Source organism: Quercus suber, unplaced genomic scaffold, assembly GCF_002906115.3.
Source record: "Quercus suber isolate HL8 unplaced genomic scaffold, Cork oak 2.0 scaffold_75, whole genome shotgun sequence".
Taxonomy (NCBI): Eukaryota; Viridiplantae; Streptophyta; class Magnoliopsida; order Fagales; family Fagaceae; genus Quercus; species Quercus suber.
This window is the reverse complement of record NW_027069540.1, coordinates 767,690-786,862: the sequence shown is the minus strand read 5'-3', so window position 1 is coordinate 786,862 and position 19,173 is coordinate 767,690. Positions and strand designations below refer to the sequence as shown.

The window sequence follows — 19,173 nt, the reverse complement described above, 5'->3', positions numbered from 1 at the left end:
GTAAAACTAAATACTAGACCGACAACTGAAGATGGACGATTGAAATAAGAATGAGTAAAAAGAAAAATATGTTACCTTGAAAAAATGATGGTAGAAGATGAGCTCAACAAAGTAGTGAAGTGTGAGGATGAATGGTGAGCGATGGACGAATAGGACTAGATCTAGACCTCTGGGTGAAATTTTTAGTAAAATAAAAAAGTAAACTTCAAAAGGGCGTGGGCATATTTATAAAGCGAAGAAGCACAAAAAACGAAGAGATGCGACACCTCATATAAACAAACCAGAAGATGCCATATGTCACCCCACAAAATACAAAGACCTTATTGCCCTTTATTTATGACATAGGTTACCGGGACGAAGAACATTAAATGATAGGAATATTCTATGGACTCCGTGACCCTTCAGCTAGCTCAACGAGTCACAAAGTAAGGAGCAGCAGATAAGGGTATTTTCATCCAGCATGAATTTTAATTACTCACCCATACCAAAGTGACCCCAACAGGCTTGAAACTTCTCCTTGTTCGTCTAGGTGCTCACACAAATGGACGATCCTCGTCCATACCATCCCGACGGTAAGAGGCGAAGCATACCAACCATAAACTCACTACTATAGAGGCCTCGAACCCATCGTGGTATGTTTCCCCGTCAAATCCGTTTATACGAACGAATAAAAAAAACCACCCCTAGAAGACCCGTCAGGTTGTTTCTCACAGCAGCACTTAGACACCGACAAACGAAGGACCATACCGATAGGTAGATCTAGTGGGCCCCACAATCCTCTACATAGTCTCAACACACGTATCCTCATATGGAAATGTCTTGCGTGTCATGTACAAAGACCCTAGTACACGCTCGTATCTTCCCCATATGGAAAGACAGCCTAAAATCTTGGAACCTTAACTCTAGATATTCTCTACAAGAAAGAATCTCTACATCCAAGGGATCTTGGTTCACTGATTTGCCACTATAAAAGCCTTAGACCTCCTCTTCTCCCAAGTACGCAAAAAATCCCTACTTCTCTCATTATAGAGTTCTTAGAGATTTCTCTTTCACTGACTTAACCTTTGGAGGGTCTTTGGCCGGCACCCCATCGGTGCTCTCTGTTTGGTTCTTGGTTTCTTGTTCTTTAGGTAACAATTGGAGATCGAGGGCAATCAGCTCACTAACGATTTTTGTGCATCATCATTAAAGATCGACAGCCTAGTTAGCATCAATGAATGCTGAAGGGGTTAAGAGGCCTAGATTGAAATGAAAGCCATGCAGGTGAATTTTACCTTTAATGCATCTTAAAACATGCTTTGAAACCATAAGATGAATATTTATTGGGGAATACATGAATTGACAAATTTGGTGAACAACAAAGGAAATATCAGGCCTGGTAAAAGTGAGATATGTACAAAGCTCTAGTCATGCTTATAAACACAATAGGATTAGGAAGGTTGTAATCATCATGAGTTGTGAGTCTAATGGAAGGAAAAGATGGTGTTTTGATAGGATTGGCATTCTGCATATTAAAATGATGAAGAATGTCTGAAGCATATTTGGAACGGAAAAGTGAGATGCAAGTCTTGGAGGAGTATTTTTGAATTACAAGAAAGTAATTCAAAGGTCTCAAATCTTTAAGTTCAAAAGTGTGGCTAAGGGATGTATGACATAATCTGTAATTTAATTTTTTTTCATTTATTAATTTTGGTACTTTTGTGTAATTTTCATTATTTTAGGTATATGGATATTATTTCCTTATTTTTAGGTACTTCTAATACTTTTTAGATCAAATTTGGTTCCCATTATGATCAGGTATTAATTAAGATTTGTTTTAGAATATATTTTTTTGTTTGTTAAGTTTTATGGGGCTTTTAAATAGGCCTCCAAGTTTGTAAATGTTTTTTTGAACAATTAATCAATCAATAAAATTTAAATTTTTGTCTCTCTATTTTTTGGTGGATTTCAAACTATTTCTCCTTATGAATTCAAGGACCCTCATGAATTCAAGGAAACCCTCATGAATTCGAGGTTTACTACCAGAACTAACAATTTAATTTCTATTCCATCAAAAAAAGCAATATATATGCTTTTTTTTTAGACTTCCACGACATCAAAATAAGAGAGATAATGTAGGTGGTGTTATTTCCTTTGATGATAATATTATCAACATACATGAGAAGGTAGATAGTAGTGTGACTAGTGTGATAGATGGATAAAGAAGAATCTACAAGAGTGGTAGTGAACCCTAAGTAAAGCAATTGGTTGGTGAAGCTCTCAAACCAAGCCTAGAGGGTTTGTTTCAAGCCATAGAGAGGATTTAGGAAGTTTGCAAACATAGTTAGGATGAATTGGATCAACTTAATGTAATAAGGTTGTTGCATATAAACATCTTCCTTAAGAATTCCATGTAAAAAGGCATTACTTACATCAGGTAGGAAAAAATAAAAAATGGGTGAAAAATTAAGAAAAACTCCATTGAGACAGTAGAACTTGTTGGAGCAAGAAAAATAAGTTTTTTTTAGCAAAAAATTGGGGGGAAAAAAGTGGGATTTGTTGAGTTCATTGTGAATGCTCTAATACTAGTAGTAATAAATTTCTTCCCATCAAACAACACAGGAATGAAGCCTTTCAATCTGGAATTCTATGAGTTCAAATGATAGTCCATTGTAATTCTATCCTTTGTGGCATCCCCGCGTCCCCCCTCTTCCAATGTCTTAAAAAAAGGAATTCGTAGATAATAATCTTAAGAACATAATTTTTACAACAACTATTGAGATGACATATTATGATTAGTACCAATAAAAAATGTGTTAATGATAGGTGTATATGGAAGTGATGTTACTTTAACCATAACTTATTTCCAGCTTAGCAATTGTGAAAAGATTGGAAAAAATTCAGTGTCCCTACATTGCTCATTTCTTGACCCATTCCCTGCCAACATGACCATTCTATATTGTTAGTATTCATCATCATCATCATGTTATTTCAAGCATAATATTATATGACCAGTTTTTTTTAAATTTTCAAGCATAATATTTCAAGCATAACATTTCAAGCATAATATTGTTATTTCAAGCATAATATTTCAAGCATCATCATCATCATCATCATGTTTCTTTTAAATTTTAGTTTGTGTTTTTCGTTAAGTATGCCTGACACTCACGTGAATTGGTTGAAGAATTCAGCTTAATTCAATTTTTGTGTACACTACAACTTCCATCTCTTAATCATGCAAAAAATTTGGTGTATTGTATTCTTATTAATTAATAGTAGTATAATTCTCCTTGCCGCTTGTGTAACATGCAAACAACTTGATTTATCATCGTTTTTTAAGTAGGTTCAATTTTAATTATGTTAACAATAAATTTAGGCACACAAAATAAATATTTAAAATTAGTAGTATAGTTTTACTAATAAGTTGTCACTTTATTCATCAAAAAAAAAAAAAATTTTGGTCATTTTAGCTAGGAATTAACATATCAACTAAGATATGGACTTTTAAATTTTTTTTTAAATTATATAAGATTTTACTAATGAGCATATAAATAAATAAATATCTAGATCTATTTATTTATATGTAAAAATATATAAATTAGCAGTAATTTCAAAATGATATATCGGTATTTTACCCGATACTGAAATATTTCATATTTTCCCAACTAAATTAAAATGACATTCAATATAATATTGACTTTCTTGAGGAGTAATTTTTTTTTGTTTTTTTATTTTTTTATTTTTTTATTCAGATCGGAATGAAAGGAATATTGAATATATAAAGTTAACTATAGTTTTTGTACAATTGTTTTTGCAAAACATCTTACCAGATATTGCATGATTTTCCGCTCTCTTTTTTTCTAAAATTATTATTATTACTATTGTGAGGACATTTTTTGCGCACTTGTAATCATTTTTGGCTTAGAGTCCCACATTGGAAATGTCTTTTTCCTCTCTCTATAATTGCCCATGATATTTGTCTTGTAGGGGCTGAATTATTGTAACACACGTACTACATTATGTACTCTCCCTTAACAATCGCCTTTATAAATGGGATGGAGAACTTATAACAATGAGATAAGTACAAGACAGCAAGCCTAAAACATGGCTCTAGTTCAGATAGAAGAAACCCCTAGCAGGAAGAAACTCTTGGGTTATGTCGGACCTGGTTTTCTCGTTTCTGTCGCCTATCTTGATCCCGGAAACTGTAAGCAAAATTTTCTCTTTCTCAACCCTAGCTTGTGGTTCTAAATGTAGGTGATTTTGTGAGGGGTCTTAGTTTAAAAACTAAAAACGATATTTATTGGTGAAAATATTGGAATTCTCAAAAATACCACCCTAATAAATGTGATTATAGAAATTATATGACAAATCTGGAAAATATATCTCCACCAAAATCATGGTTTTATTCGCTGAAATGTCAGAAAAAATACTAAAAATATTGGATTAATAAAAAGTTAAAATAATCAATCTTGTGAAGCAAAAAGAAAACATTTTGTAATGCTCTAAGTTCTTACTTTGTCTGCTACGTAAATGCACTAGTGGAAACAGATCTACAAGCTGGTGCAGACCACAAATTCGAGGTATCCTTATTCTTCATTTATTTTTAGGATCATTATTATTATTATTATTATTAGGATGGATTCTTTGTCTAATATGAATGCAATCTATTTTGTATAAGCAGTTGCTATGGATCGTGCTTGTTGGGCTGAGCTTTGCTTTAACAATCCAGTCTCGTTCGGCAAATCTAGGAGTGGCTTCAGGTTCTCCCTCTAAGCTGTGCTCAATCATGCACGTGCATTTTTATCTCAAACTATTCCATGCAATATTTCAATCTTTATTAAAGTTACTGCTTAATATCGCTTAATTACAGGAAAGCATCTTGCTGAGCACTGCAAGGCAGAGTACCCAACTTCAGTGAATTACTGTCTGTGGATACTTGCGGAGGTTGCTGTGATAGCTGCGGATATCCCAGAAGGTAAGACAATTTTAAGTGAAATATGTTAAAATAAAATCAAAATCCCGTGTCTCACTTTTAAGATTCCATTTTACACTCCGTATGTTTTTCTATTTTAAGAGTTAATAACTTTACGAGAGATTCCATTTTGTACTCCATCATGTGTTTACTTTGTGAGACAGAGAAAGATGTGACATGTATAATAAGACATGATTTGTAGTGCGGCCCAATGGTATAAGTTATTAATGCAGCTGCCTAAGATTCCAAGTAAAAAAAGTCCTTAAATTTTAACAAATTAATTAAGTTGAAATATTAACCAATAAATAAAATAATATTTTTTTATCAAATGAAAAACAAATAAAAAAGAGAAAGAAATGTTATGTCCACAACATTTTTCACAATACTTTTACAACAAATTCTAAATGGCAGATTGTTACATGTTATTATTGATAACAAAAAAATAATTTTAGTGGTAGGTTGAATAGAAAACAAAAAGCAACTTAATACTTAAGATTTGTTATGAAAAATATTGTGAATGTAGCACTTTTAAAATAAAAACAATAAATAAAAAAATTCACAATATTTTTTACAATAGTCAAGTTAGCAAACTTTTACTAGTTTTCATCTAAGTTTACCACTAATATCATTCTTTAACTTACCACTATCAATCTGACACATCAACAAATATAAAAAAATTTGTCAAATTTTTTGTATTTATAAACTTTTTATAAAAATTAAAAAAAAAAATTACCTAGTTCATGTAAATTAATAGTAATTTTGCATATAAAACAAGATAATCAATTTTTGCCTTAAGCCTTCAAATGCATCAAGCAGCCCCTGTTGATATGTTGCAATTCATGCAGCATAAAACACAACCCATGGGACTCACATAATGTGAGAGAGATATTGTATGTTACCAATACATAAGATACCATCCTTAAAAGTAGAGGAAAATCCATACATAGATGTGTCACTGACTTATGATTTTTACAGTCGTAGGAACAGCATTTGCTCTCCACATACTCTTCAAAGTACCCATATGGATTGGGGTCCTACTAGCTGGATTGAATACTCTTCTACTCCTTGGACTGCAACGATATGGTGTAAGTAGCTAGCAGTGACCAATATTGCTCCAAGCTAGTTCTATCTAACTATCTTTCTTGTTATTTTACAGTTCTAAAGTGGGTATATTTTTGGTTGGTAGATAAGGAAGCTGGAGGGTGTAATTGGCTTGCTAGTGATGGTACTAGGCTGTTGCTTCTTCACCGTGATGGTACACGCTAAACCCAGTGCAGAGGAGATCTTGACTGGCATGTTTGTTCCCAAATTGAATGGGCCACGGGCCACCAGTGATGCCATTGCTCTTTTAGGAGCTCTCATCATGCCGTAATTTCACAAACTACTATATATATATATATATATATGTTGCTACTTTTCTAACTTTAAATAGTTTGGGGAAGCAAATCAAGCATACGTAAGTACATGTTTTTAATATGGATTCAGCTATGGACCATATATCTTCTACAAAATGCTAGTATATATGTATGTCACACTTGCGTGAGCTCCACGAATCCAGGCTGTCGGCTATTTGTGGTGGGATTACTGAATAATGAGTAGTGCTATTTCCAGTAGGTGAAATGTTGATTAACCTGGAGCTGGGGAGAAAAGGGTTTCATCCTCATCTGAGGGGAAGTATACATGCAACGGAAACAGAATATACCACCTTGAGACTGGAGACCATATATATCTTCTATAAAATACTGTCATACTGCCTAAACTCCTCAAAACCAGGCTATCGGTTTTGTGTATATGAGATTAAATAGTAAGGCGGGGTAAGTTTTAAAAATTAATTAGTATTATGCACATACACAGATCAAAACTTATACATTATATAAGTGAAATTGAATAATAAAATATATAATGAAAATAGAAGAACTAGTTTACTTCAAGTTATTTGGTGAAAAGTATTTGGTATAATCATATCATGTAAGACACAATTTTAATTATATAGTATATAATATGGTAAGATTTCGACATTAGCTTATATGTAATTTTTTTAATCAATATTTTGGTAATGATAATTAAATCAATTGTTATAATATATACTTTTACAACTCTCACATAGATAAAAGGATTATAATTTCACATGGAATTTTTATTTTACTTTATGATTAGATAGGTTTTAATCACAACTATATGATTAATTAGGTTCCAATTCCTGGTCGAATAAATTTTTTTAATTTAGGTTTAATTTTAAACTGCCCCAAATTATACATGAATTGAGTTAAATGCCTAAGTTTTTAATAAAAGGTAGCTACATAGTGCAAGAAGAGTGTTGCTACTTGGTGGATAAAGAAGATACCACTTGGCACAATTACAACTTATAGAATCCAACTTTTACAGTTTTACTATATACTTCCTCTACCCCATATTGCTTATGCTTGTTTAGAAAATCCAAATTTTTTAAAAGAATATTATTAAATGCATTGTCTTTTACATAAAAATGTACAAGTTTCCAAATTACCATCTTCAATTTAAACTTTCGTCACTTAAAAAAATAAAATGAAAGAAGAGTATTGGTTTTTTTTAAATAAAGTAAAGGTTATTGGCTTTTTCAAAGATAACTTCATTTTGGGACATCCCAAAAATGGAGTAGAGTGAAGGTTAACAATTTGGGATGGAAAGAGTAGTATGTGATAATATGTAAAACTTTTCAAAAATACCAAAAAAAATTAAGAATTTTATTTTTATTTTTATTTTTATGTTTTTTCTTATATTTTATTTTATGTAATACGAATCAACTAAATTATTTAATTATTAGGTCAAGTTATAATTTTTCTAATAAAATTAATAATACCTTTAATATTTTCCTATACAAATGGGTAAAATTTGTGCAACATATGCTGACAAGTTTGTAAAACCTTTTTCACAAACTTTTGAAAAGTTATAGCACCAACTTGGTGATCGATGTTGGCACCCTTGAATAAGCAATTATTATATACTTTCGAAATACAATGGCTTGATGCTCCATCTTCTCATATTTATGGCAAGATTCTTGGTATGATTCACTATGAATTTGAGAGTACTTAATAATTCCCCCTTGAAATGAATAGCACCGTCCTAGTTTCTTGTATCACATCCATATATAATATGGCTAACCTTTAATACTAAGGTGACCCCCAATGGATTGGGGTTGAACCTTGTTTCCCTAATGGGTTAGAACTGATCAGGTATGAGCTTGAAAGCACCTTCAGAACCTGGATGATCAGTTGTCGGTTAGACCACCTCTCTCAGACTTTACAAAACTGTGAGCTTTGAAGGAAAAAATTTTTACTGCCCCAACCTTAGGCCCCCGTGGCCTAACTTTCCACTGAGGCAACCATGTGCATCAGTTCAGCTTCGTCAGATGGAGCCATGACCACCATGTTAGGCAAGCAAGCCATGTATGTAATATCAAATGCTCCATAATGGGTGGCTCCATCTGCACCAACTAAACCAGCTCAATCCATTGCGAAGCGGACTGGTAGTTTTTGAAGATCTACATCATGTACCACCTTCATTCCCATTGTAAAATATTAGTTTGAAATTCTGCAATGAAAGTCTGAAAACACAATAAAAATTTAAAAAGAAAACCAATCGTTGTCAATTTTGTCTACTGTTATATTATCACCTCACCTGGTCACACCCGCGTTGCAGGAATGACGAGTAGATAGCACAGAATGGCTTGAGGCCCTCTGTGGCCAAACCAGCTGCAAATGTCACAGCATGTTGCTCAGCGATCCCACTTCAAAGCAGCGATTTGGAAACTTCTTCTGGAAATAATTGAGACCAGTCCCACCACCCATTGCTGCATGGATGGCTACAATCTTGTTGTCTGCTTCAGCTGCTTTAATTACAGATTCAGCAAAGTACTGAGTATATGTAAGTGTTTTGGATTTGGTTTTAAATTGCTGGCCTGTTTTGGGATCAAACTTGACAATCCCTGTAAGCATAACAGAATAAGAACCTCTTAAGAACTCAAATAAACAAGACAACGGATTATAAAATTTCAGTCTCACCATGCATTTTATCAGGTGCTGCCTCAGCTGGTGGATAGCCCTTCCCTTTCTCTATCACTATGTGGATCAAAACTGGCCATGGAGCAGGCATTTCTTTTATTTTTTGAAAAATGGTGACTAAATCTTCAACATTATGACCGTCCACAGGACCAATATAATATAGTCCAATTTCCTCGAAGAGAGTAGACCCAGAGGCACTAATCATGCCCCTTGCATATTCATCTACCTTCGCATCTACTTGATGTGCTTGCCCTCCAATTTGCTTTGTGATGCTCTTTTAATAAATAAAATACTAGTGATTATCTTTTCAGATATTATAATGGAGACGTAAGGAATTGGAATAGGAAGGTGAACGGTTTTTTGACCCCTTAGAACAACCAGATTGGTTAGCCTAGATTAATTAGCCAAGTTGTTACTTAGTCAAATTATGAAATTCTAGGTTAAAGCAATTAAATAATTATATCAAAATAATAAAGCAGCGGAATAATAAAAGACACAATGATATGATCACCCAGGAAACCACACGGTAAAAACCTGGGGAGAATTTGACCCACCGATCCTCAAGGCAAACCTGAATCCACTATGAAAGAATCGAAGTTCATACAAAAGGACTACAAGCTCCCTGCTCGACTTCCTAATGCTACCCATCAGTAGAACTTCCTGACACGATCACGTGCAAGCTCCGAATCCACGGACTCCTTCTTTCTTGAATTCTTCAATCAAGTACAAGCACCCCCGCTTGATAATCTTTAAGTTCTTGAATCTGCAACTGAATGATCATCAAGGTTTTAATAATATCTCCACCTTGAAAACCCTAAGCTTTGTGTAAAGGAAAGCTCCTCAAAGATCTCACAAGAGATTTACACAAAATAGCAATATGAGCACAAAGACTTAGAGAGGTTTGGGTACAAACCCTAAAAATAAAAGGAGGCACAAGAGGCACTCTAATCTCTCTCTCTAAAAAGTCCTCAAAAACGTGGCTTAGGGTTTCCTTTATATAGTGGGAGAAGTAGATCTGAAACCCTAATCCTTAATGGGCTTAAGCTGCTGTTTGGGCCGACTTAAAATTCTACAGATACCATTTTCGATCAATCGAGCCTGTTCTTCGATTGATCGAACCAGGCAGAATATGAAGTCTTCTTCCTGCAGCTTGTATTTTCTTGAATCTTGACTTGAATCACCTTGAGCATTGTCTAATAAAACCTATAGACTCTAAGATCTATATCTAGACAAGTTTGTGTTCACGACTTGCCAATTGTTCTAAACATTTAGAACCTAACAGAAGGCAACATGTTTAAGCTTAGAGGTTTACTTTTGCTGCTTCATGAAGTTTGCGGAAGTTGGTGCTTGCTTGGAGCTTTGCTAAAGCGCTACTGAGGGCTCCCACTGGAGTTGCAGGGCCATCAAGAGTAGCTGTGGGTAAAGAGACTTGCTTGTTGTCATTCAATACAACGATCAGGTTAGATTCAAGATATCTTGTATTGTTCATGGCCTCGTATGCTTTCCCTGCAGTCATGGCTCCATCTCCAATCACTGAAACGACATTGATCTTCTTCCCTAAAAGATCCCTCGCAACTGCCATGCCTGCCATTTTTATTTTTTATTACAAGAAGATGATCTTTGAACTTAGAAATTTTCTTTTATGTATCTCAAATTTACATTTATATAATAGAGAAAAGGAGTGAAAACAGAAAGAAAAGAAAAGAAAAGGTGAGATCCTACACACCAAGGCCTGTAGATATGCTTGTAGAACTATGCCCTGCGCCAAAAGCATCATAAATGCTCTCGTCCCTTTTAGGAAACCCTGAAAGCCCAGAAGTTTTCCTTATGATGTGCATCCTTGACCTCCTTCCTGTAAGAATTTTATGTGGGTGTCTGCAAGACTTACTTTTTAGAACCTTTGGCTCAGCACATTGAAACACTATTTTCTAAAAAAATTGTTCTGAATAGAGCAAATCAACTTTTTTAAGGAAATAAAATTGCTTACCTGATGCCCCACATCCCATATGATTTTGTCTTCGGGGGTGTTAAACACATGATGCAGGGCCACTGATAACTCCACCACTCCTAAGCTTGAACTAAGATGCCCACCTATCTTTGATACTGTGTATACTATATCTGCTCTAAGCTCTGCAGCTATTTGTTCAAGATCCTGAGAATATATTTTAATTAATGATAACTGAAAAACAAAAAGTAGTGGAAAGACTAAAAAAGACAAAAAACTTTGGGCCGGCTGTGAACAAGGAGACTAAGGGCCTATTTGGATTACCTTGTTTTGAGTCATATGACTCAGTTCTCATTACTCAAATTGAGTATTGCGTGGGACCCACTGAAAATATTGTGTTTGGCTTGATTTCCTTTTCCTGTTTTCATCACTCAAACTTAGTTTGAGTTGAGCTATAGTGCAGAAAACTGGAAACACCAAATTGGTGTTTTCAGTTTCTGAGTTACATAACTCAGTGGCAAAATTGTAATATTCTTGGCCTCGTGGAGCCCACAGCTGCTGTATTGTCATGTCATCTCAGACCAGTTCAATATTACCGTTGCAAAGAAGACCGTTTCTCTTCTCTTTCTCAATTCCTTGAAAATATTTCAACCAAAATACTCCATCAAATCGAAGCACGAAGTGGGTTTGAAGTTTCTGCACCTGGGTCTGAACTGAAGTGGGTTTGATAGAAGAACGAAATGGGTTCTCCAAAAAAAGAAAAAGAAGCACGATGTGGGTTTGAAGTTTCTGCACCTAGGTTTGAATTGAAGTGGGTTTGAAGAAATTACATCTGTCCGTTGCGTGTGTGGGCATGCGTGGGCGTGGGTTTGAAGAATTGAAGTGGGTTTGAAGTGAGTTTGTTGTCGGCGTGCGTCGATGTGGGAGGCGAGAGGCAGAACACGGTGAACCCACCAACCTAGCGCTAATCCACAACAAACCGCCGTAACCCAGCCCCAAAAACCTAATCTCAAACTCGATCTTTACTGTGAAACCCAGCCTACACCCTAATACAGATTGAAGAGGGGAGAGACAGAAAAAGCTGAGAAAGAAACAGAGAAAAGTGAAAAAATTTGATAGAAAAGAGGGAGAGTCAGAGAAATGAAAGGTGAGAGGAAGAGTGGAAGATTTTTTTTTGTTAATAAGCAATGGGTAGCAACAGTGTTGCACTAGGTAGTGTCAGTAGTGGGGTCCACAGATTTGGGGAAAAGTGGTAGAGATATGTACCTGAGAACTCAACCTAAACATGTATTTTGTAATTTTTGAGTGAAATTAAGTTTGAGAATTGAGTTATGAGTTTTGGGTTTGAATTATGAGAATTGAAAACTGAGAACTGAAAATTGAGTCAGCTCTAAACCAAACGGGGCCTAATTAGCTAGTCTTGATTTATTGAATTCAACATGCAAGTAACCGGACCAAAAAAAAAAAAAAGAATCTAACATGTAACTGGACAAAAAAAAAAAAAAAAAAAAAAAAAAAAAAAAAGCCCATTAACAGAAAAAGATGATCACCATGATGAATGATAATGCATAATTACAGTATAGTTTACCTGTGTGGATAGATTCTTCATGTGAGCTGGGTAATTAATAGTGTCCAGCAATGGCGTGGCGGGTTTTTTGCCTGAGAAATTGATCTTCCATTCATCTTTTTCTTTCCATATCATCTTCCCTGCCTCACCATTTGAGCCACTAATTAGCGAAGCTCTCAAGCAGGACTGTAACACATCATTAACCACTATTGCATCATTGATAATCATGGTTTTGAGATCATAAAACTCACAAACAGAAAAAGAAACACTAAAACAATGATCATAAGATAACTTCAAAAGTGAGAAACATTATGTTTATAAAGCACCAAAGAAATGAAACCATATTTGGCATGAACTAGCTAACAGAAGATGTACAAATGGAATATGTGATTTTTATTCACCTGGTTTCTGTAACTAGGATTTGGCCTTGGTGGCTTAAGGTGTTGAAGATAGATTGGTTTGGTCTAATGAAACACCCAGATACCGCCATAGGTAAGCAAATATTGCCAGAGCCTAGAGAAATGAAGTGGGACTGAGAAGGCTATGTGCACTTCAGAGTTTAAACTTTTTTTTTTTTAAGCCAGAGTTTAAACTTTTAAAGACGGGGGTACAAGAATCAAGTTTATAAATAGAAGGCGAAGGACGGAGAGAGGACCACCTACGTGGCATAATCACTTGAACGAGTTTTTTTGAGAAACTAAAGAGTAAACGGTAATAATAATAAAAATTTTAAAAATTTATCATTCAGGATGCATGTTATTTGTGCTTCTAATGTCAAATTTTATATCAATCGGATACTATTTACTATTTGATTAAAAAACTTGTATTTTATGTATAACTAGCATGTAATCTATGCAAATGCATGAATATATTTAAAATTAAACACAATTTTTGTTATAAAAATATATATAGTTAGTCAAATTATTATTAAAAAAATAGCGGATAACACATGCATACATATAGTTATATTTAAATTAAACACAATTTTTATCATAAAAATATAAATAATTAGTCAAATTATATATATTTTTAAAGTAAATGTAATTAATCACATATTAAAATTCTTACCTAAATTTAGTACTATTTATGATAATTTTTTTTTCTAATTTTTAATAATACTATTTAATGTGGTGATCTTTGTTTGTGTGGTGATTTTTATTGAGTATATGTGATTATTTTTTTTATTTAAATTTTATAGTTCATTAATATTAGATTTTAGTATTTTGCACTTATTAACTCATTTGAAACAAAGATTAAAAAACTTAAGTGGATATATGACACAAACGTAAGTGGATAATTAATTATAAAGTGGTCATCACATAAATTTAGACACATGACACAAAATTGGATTCTAATTTTAAATTTTAATTGAACTTTATCTAAACTTTGCTTATTAATATATACATATACCCTAGCTGATGTCATATATGATGCACATATACCCTAGACATTTATTTTGAAAATTTTATTAAAAAATTATTTCTATAACTCGCGTATGATACTCATTACATATTATACTATTTAGGGAATTAATTTCAATTATATTACACATCATTATGTAGTTATTATGATTATTACGATTAAGAACACGAATTCAGGCTATAATATATATATCATGACATGAAATGAGTTAAAATATGTAAATTGTTTATTTATTTATTTTTTATATCACTGTTTAATTTGAAGTGTCTAATTATATTTTAAAATGATGAAAAATACTAATCAAATAGTTAATAACATCTTATTAATATGAATTTTGACATTTAATATCTTCTATAAAATACTGTCATACTGCCTAAACTCCTCAAAACCAGGCTATCGGTTTTGTGTATATGAGATTAAATAGTAAGGTGGGGTAAGTTTTAAAAATTAATTAGTATTATGCACATACACAGATCAAAACTTATACATTATATAAGTGAAATTGAATAATAAAATATATAATGAAAATAGAAGAACTAGTTTACTTCAAGTTATTTGGTGAAAAGTATTTGGTATAATCATATCATGTAAGACACAATTTTAATTATATAGTATATAATATGGTAAGATTTCGACATTAGCTTATATGTAATTTTTTTAATCAATATTTTGGTAATGATAATTAAATCAATTGTTATAATATATACTTTTACAACTCTCACATAGATAAAAGGATTATAATTTCACATGGAATTTTTATTTTACTTTATGATTAGATAGGTTTTAATCACAACTATATGATTAATTAGGTTCCAATTCCTGGTCGAATAAATTTTTTTAATTTAGGTTTAATTTTAAACTGCCCCAAATTATACATGAATTGAGTTAAATGCCTAAGTTTTTAATAAAAGGTAGCTACATAGTGCAAGAAGAGTGTTGCTACTTGGTGGATAAAGAAGATACCACTTGGCACAATTACAACTTATAGAATCCAACTTTTACTATATACTTCCTCTACCCCATATTGCTTATGCTTGTTTAGAAAATCCAATTTTTTAAAAGAATATTATTAAATGCATTGTCTTTTACATAAAAATGTACAAGTTTCCAAATTACCATCTTCAATTTAAACTTTCGTCACTTAAAAAAATAAAATGAAAGAAGAGTATTGGTTTTTTTTAAATAAAGTAAAGGTTATTGGCTTTTTCAAAGATAACTTCATTTTGGGACATCCCAAAAATGGAGTAGAGTGAAGGTTAACAATTTGGGATAGAAAGAGTAGTATGTGATAATATGTAAAACTTTTCAAAAATACCAAAAAAAATTAAGAATTTTATTTTTATTTTTATGTTTTTTCTTATATTTTATTTTATGTAATACGAATCAACTAAATTATTTAATTATTAGGTCAAGTTATAATTTTTCTAATAAAATTAATAATACCTTTAATATTTTCCTATACAAATGTTTCAATTTAAACTTTCGTCACTTAAAAAAATAAAATGAAAGAAGAGTATTGGTTTTTTTTAAATAAAGTAAAGGTTATTGGCTTTTTCAAAGATAACTTCATTTTGGGACATCCCAAAAATGGAGTAGAGTGAAGGTTAACAATTTGGGATGGAAAGAGTAGTATGTGATAATATGTAAAACTTTTCAAAAATACCAAAAAAAATTAAGAATTTTATTTTTATTTTTATTTTTATGTTTTTTCTTATATTTTATTTTATGTAATACGAATCAACTAAATTATTTAATTATTAGGTCAAGTTATAATTTTTCTAATAAAATTAATAATACCTTTAATATTTTCCTATACAAATGGGTAAAATTTGTGCAACATATGCTGACAAGTTTGTAAAACCTTTTTCACAAACTTTTGAAAAGTTATAGCACCAACTTGGTGATCGATGTTGGCACCCTTGAATAAGCAATTATTATATACTTTCGAAATACAATGGCTTGATGCTCCATCTTCTCATATTTATGGCAAGATTCTTGGTATGATTCACTATGAATTTGAGAGTACTTAATAATTCCCCCTTGAAATGAATAGCACCGTCCTAGTTTCTTGTATCACATCCATATATAATATGGCTAACCTTTAATACTAAGGTGACCCCCAATGGATTGGGGTTGAACCTTGTTTCCCTAATGGGTTAGAACTGATCAGGTATGAGCTTGAAAGCACCTTCAGAACCTGGATGATCAGTTGTCGGTTAGACCACCTCTCTCAGACTTTACAAAACTGTGAGCTTTGAAGGAAAAAATTTTTACTGCCCCAACCTTAGGCCCCCGTGGCCTAACTTCCCTAGCCAAACACATAGTCCATACTTGGAAAACTTGAATCCAGATAGATTCGGACCATATTCACCACCAGATAATTTATCACCAAATCCACTCTAGTAATTTCTTTTGTTTTCCCATATTTTATAGGCTCTTTGTACAGAATATGTTGTGGTAAAGCCATCGAAAACATTTGACTCTGCCATTATTCTCATATTATCAAACTGCAGACACAATCTTCTTCTCCACTCAGCATTGGTTATATCGAGAAAAATCCCTCACACCTTAGATGGCATCAAGGTAAGTAACTAAAACCTTCAATTATTTCCTTCCAGGAATGACAAAGGTTGATTAAACTAACCACCTCTCTTTCTGTAGAGTGCAAGCAAGTGCTTTTTGATAGAAAGCGGGTTAGCATTGTTCCTAGCGTTCCTCATCAATGTGGCAGTCGTATCTGTTAGTGGTAGCGTGTGTTCCAATCCAAATATATCTCCAGAAAACAAAGCTCAATGCAAGAATATCACTTTGGAGTCTGCAGCTTCCTTGCTTAAGGTCTTACATATATATATATATATATATGCCTAGCTTCTTCCTTATGCTAATTACTTATTCAAAAAAAACATTAATGTTATCGTGACCAACAAACTGTTGTTGGTTCTCAACAAAACCATAGACGGCTAAAAGACTTGTAGTTCAGTGGTATTGCTGTAAGGAGGTTCCAAGTTCCAACCCCACTTGTTGTAAGGAGGAAAATTCACATTGGCGTGAGGCATATAGTGAAAAAGGAAACTCAGAACTTTAAAACTAAGTTTAACAAAACCATGCAAGTTTGATATATTATGTTTGACAGGAATTTCAGCAACCAAAGAGAATTAGGTAACAAGATTATACGTTTGTTTTCCTGCTTTTTTTTTTTTTTTTTTTTCTTGACTTTTGCTATATGGTATTTTGATAGAATGCCCTTGGAAATTGGAGTTCGAAGCTTTATGCCATATCCTTGCTTGCTTCTGGTCAGAGTTCAACTGTCACAGGAACCTACGCTGGCCAGTACATTATGCAGGTGCTCATCAATGCATGAATCCTTCTCCCTCAGAGAGATAAGCTTAATTATGAAAGATTTCTGAAGCTTTTAGCTGCGTTGTTTGTAGGGCTTCTTAGATTTGAAGATAGAGCCCTGGTTGAGAAACTTAATAACAAGGTTCATAGCAATTACTCCAAGTTTAGTGGTATGCATTATCGGTGGATCTCGGGGAGCTACAAGCCTTATCATTATTGCTTCTGTAATTTCAAACTAAACAGAACTCTTAGTTAACTTCTACTCTTTCTAATCCTTAAATTAGTCCAAAATTTTGATTTCTATTGTTATTTTTCTTTGCAGATGGTCTTGTCATTCGAACTACCATTTGCTTTGGTTCCTCTCCTAAAGTTCACCAGCAGCGAAGCAAAGATGTAAAAATCAGAAAAGGTGAGGCTTTGCTCTTCTTTTGGTTCTTCAAGAATTGTGAACTTATCAGGGATTCTTCCTTGTGGCGTTCAAACTTTATACCTTTGGTTCATGATTCTATTATAATCATTGGGTCAAGGTCTGTTATTTATACCTTTAGTTCGCGTTTCACTTATAAACGTTGGTTCAGGGTTCTATCAAAATCTGAATTTTAGCTTTCTTGGGTAATTATTCCAATACTGTTTGTTGGGTCTCAAAGCGTGTCGTTTGAGGTTCGCATCAAGATGGGTCCCCATAAGAACTCAACAACAGTAAGATTTCTAACTTTTTAAGGTACTTTTGTATCATTTAGTAATATAAGTTCAAACATTAAAACGTTGAAGACAGTGCACAAAACTTCCATTTTTAGTAGCCAATTTTTTATCCCCCAATTTTTTTTGGAGAGATTGATTTCAAAATTCAAACTCACTACTTATCACCTATTACTTTTGGTTAAGGGCGTTTTCTATTGCACCAAGGTTGGTCTGGCTTCTATAAAACTCATGACCTATACAAGTACAACACTTAAAATGATAAAATTGATTTCTCTTCATGCCAAGATAAGGACATACATTAACTGGATATTGATACCCATTGCTTCTTTGGCATAACAATCATATGGTGCTTGACAATTTCTTTTGGTACTTCCGCCGTAGGTAAGTCGTGTTTCATGGCTTTTGGGGTGTTGCTCAATTGGGATCAATTTATACTTTTTAAGTACGACTATCATAGGACGGATAACAAGTAAGCAGACCTCAAAAGCCGAATCAATCCTCACAGGTGTACTAGCTTTTCCAGCAATGATGCTTTACGTCTCATTATTGACATACTTGACATTGAAAAGAGAGAAATCTACTGAGGTCCCCTAATTTGATGATGAGTACTACTGAAACAAGAAGCTGAGACAAACGGTTGGCAATTTGGAGTGCAGAATAAGGGAGATAGTTTACTACTAGTAGAAGACCTACATGATGTGTGTAAATAAATAATTATTTTATGATTGTGGTATAATGTATAATTTGTTCTCTAAAGTTTGTTGAAGATAATTTGTCCTCTCTAGAAATTAAATATTTTATAAAATTATTTTTCATCTTAGAGAGAGAGACACAAAAGATACCACACATAACCAAAGTCCCATCCTTAAAACCCAGCCCACGCCCCCTGATAATTGGACTGGTCTAAGGCTAAAGTAGCCCGAGTAATCAAAAAAAAAAAAAAAAAAAATTAAGGGTAACAACCAAACATAAAGAACAAACCAAATTACCCTTTTAACACTAGTAACTTTACTCTCCATCACGAATTTTTTTTTTTTTTGGCACATGATTTTAAACTATCTCGTGAACAATATATAGCACAGTATAAAGAATTGTATGCAGAGTATTACAATTAAAAGATATCGAATTAGCGAACTCAATGCTAGTACCACTGTCCCTAAAACTCAAGACAGTCGATCATTCAAATGGTAATCTAAGAAATAAA

The 19,173-nt window shown here is 33.1% G+C and overlaps 1 protein-coding gene across 1 annotated transcript; it reads left to right on the top strand.

Annotated features, from left to right (window-relative positions):
• Positions 1-4,083: 4,083 nt before the first annotated feature.
• On the top strand, positions 4,084-18,563 carry LOC111997898 (metal transporter Nramp7.2). The gene is given in 13 exon segments (XM_065773480.1): positions 4,084-4,186; positions 4,522-4,562; positions 4,664-4,742; positions 4,853-4,957; positions 5,930-6,039; positions 6,141-6,322; positions 16,442-16,511; positions 16,590-16,763; positions 17,167-17,271; positions 17,360-17,491; positions 17,590-17,676; positions 17,940-17,966; positions 18,351-18,563. Coding segments are annotated over 13 exon segments (1,428 nt in total).
• The last annotated feature ends 610 nt before the right edge of the window (positions 18,564-19,173 follow it).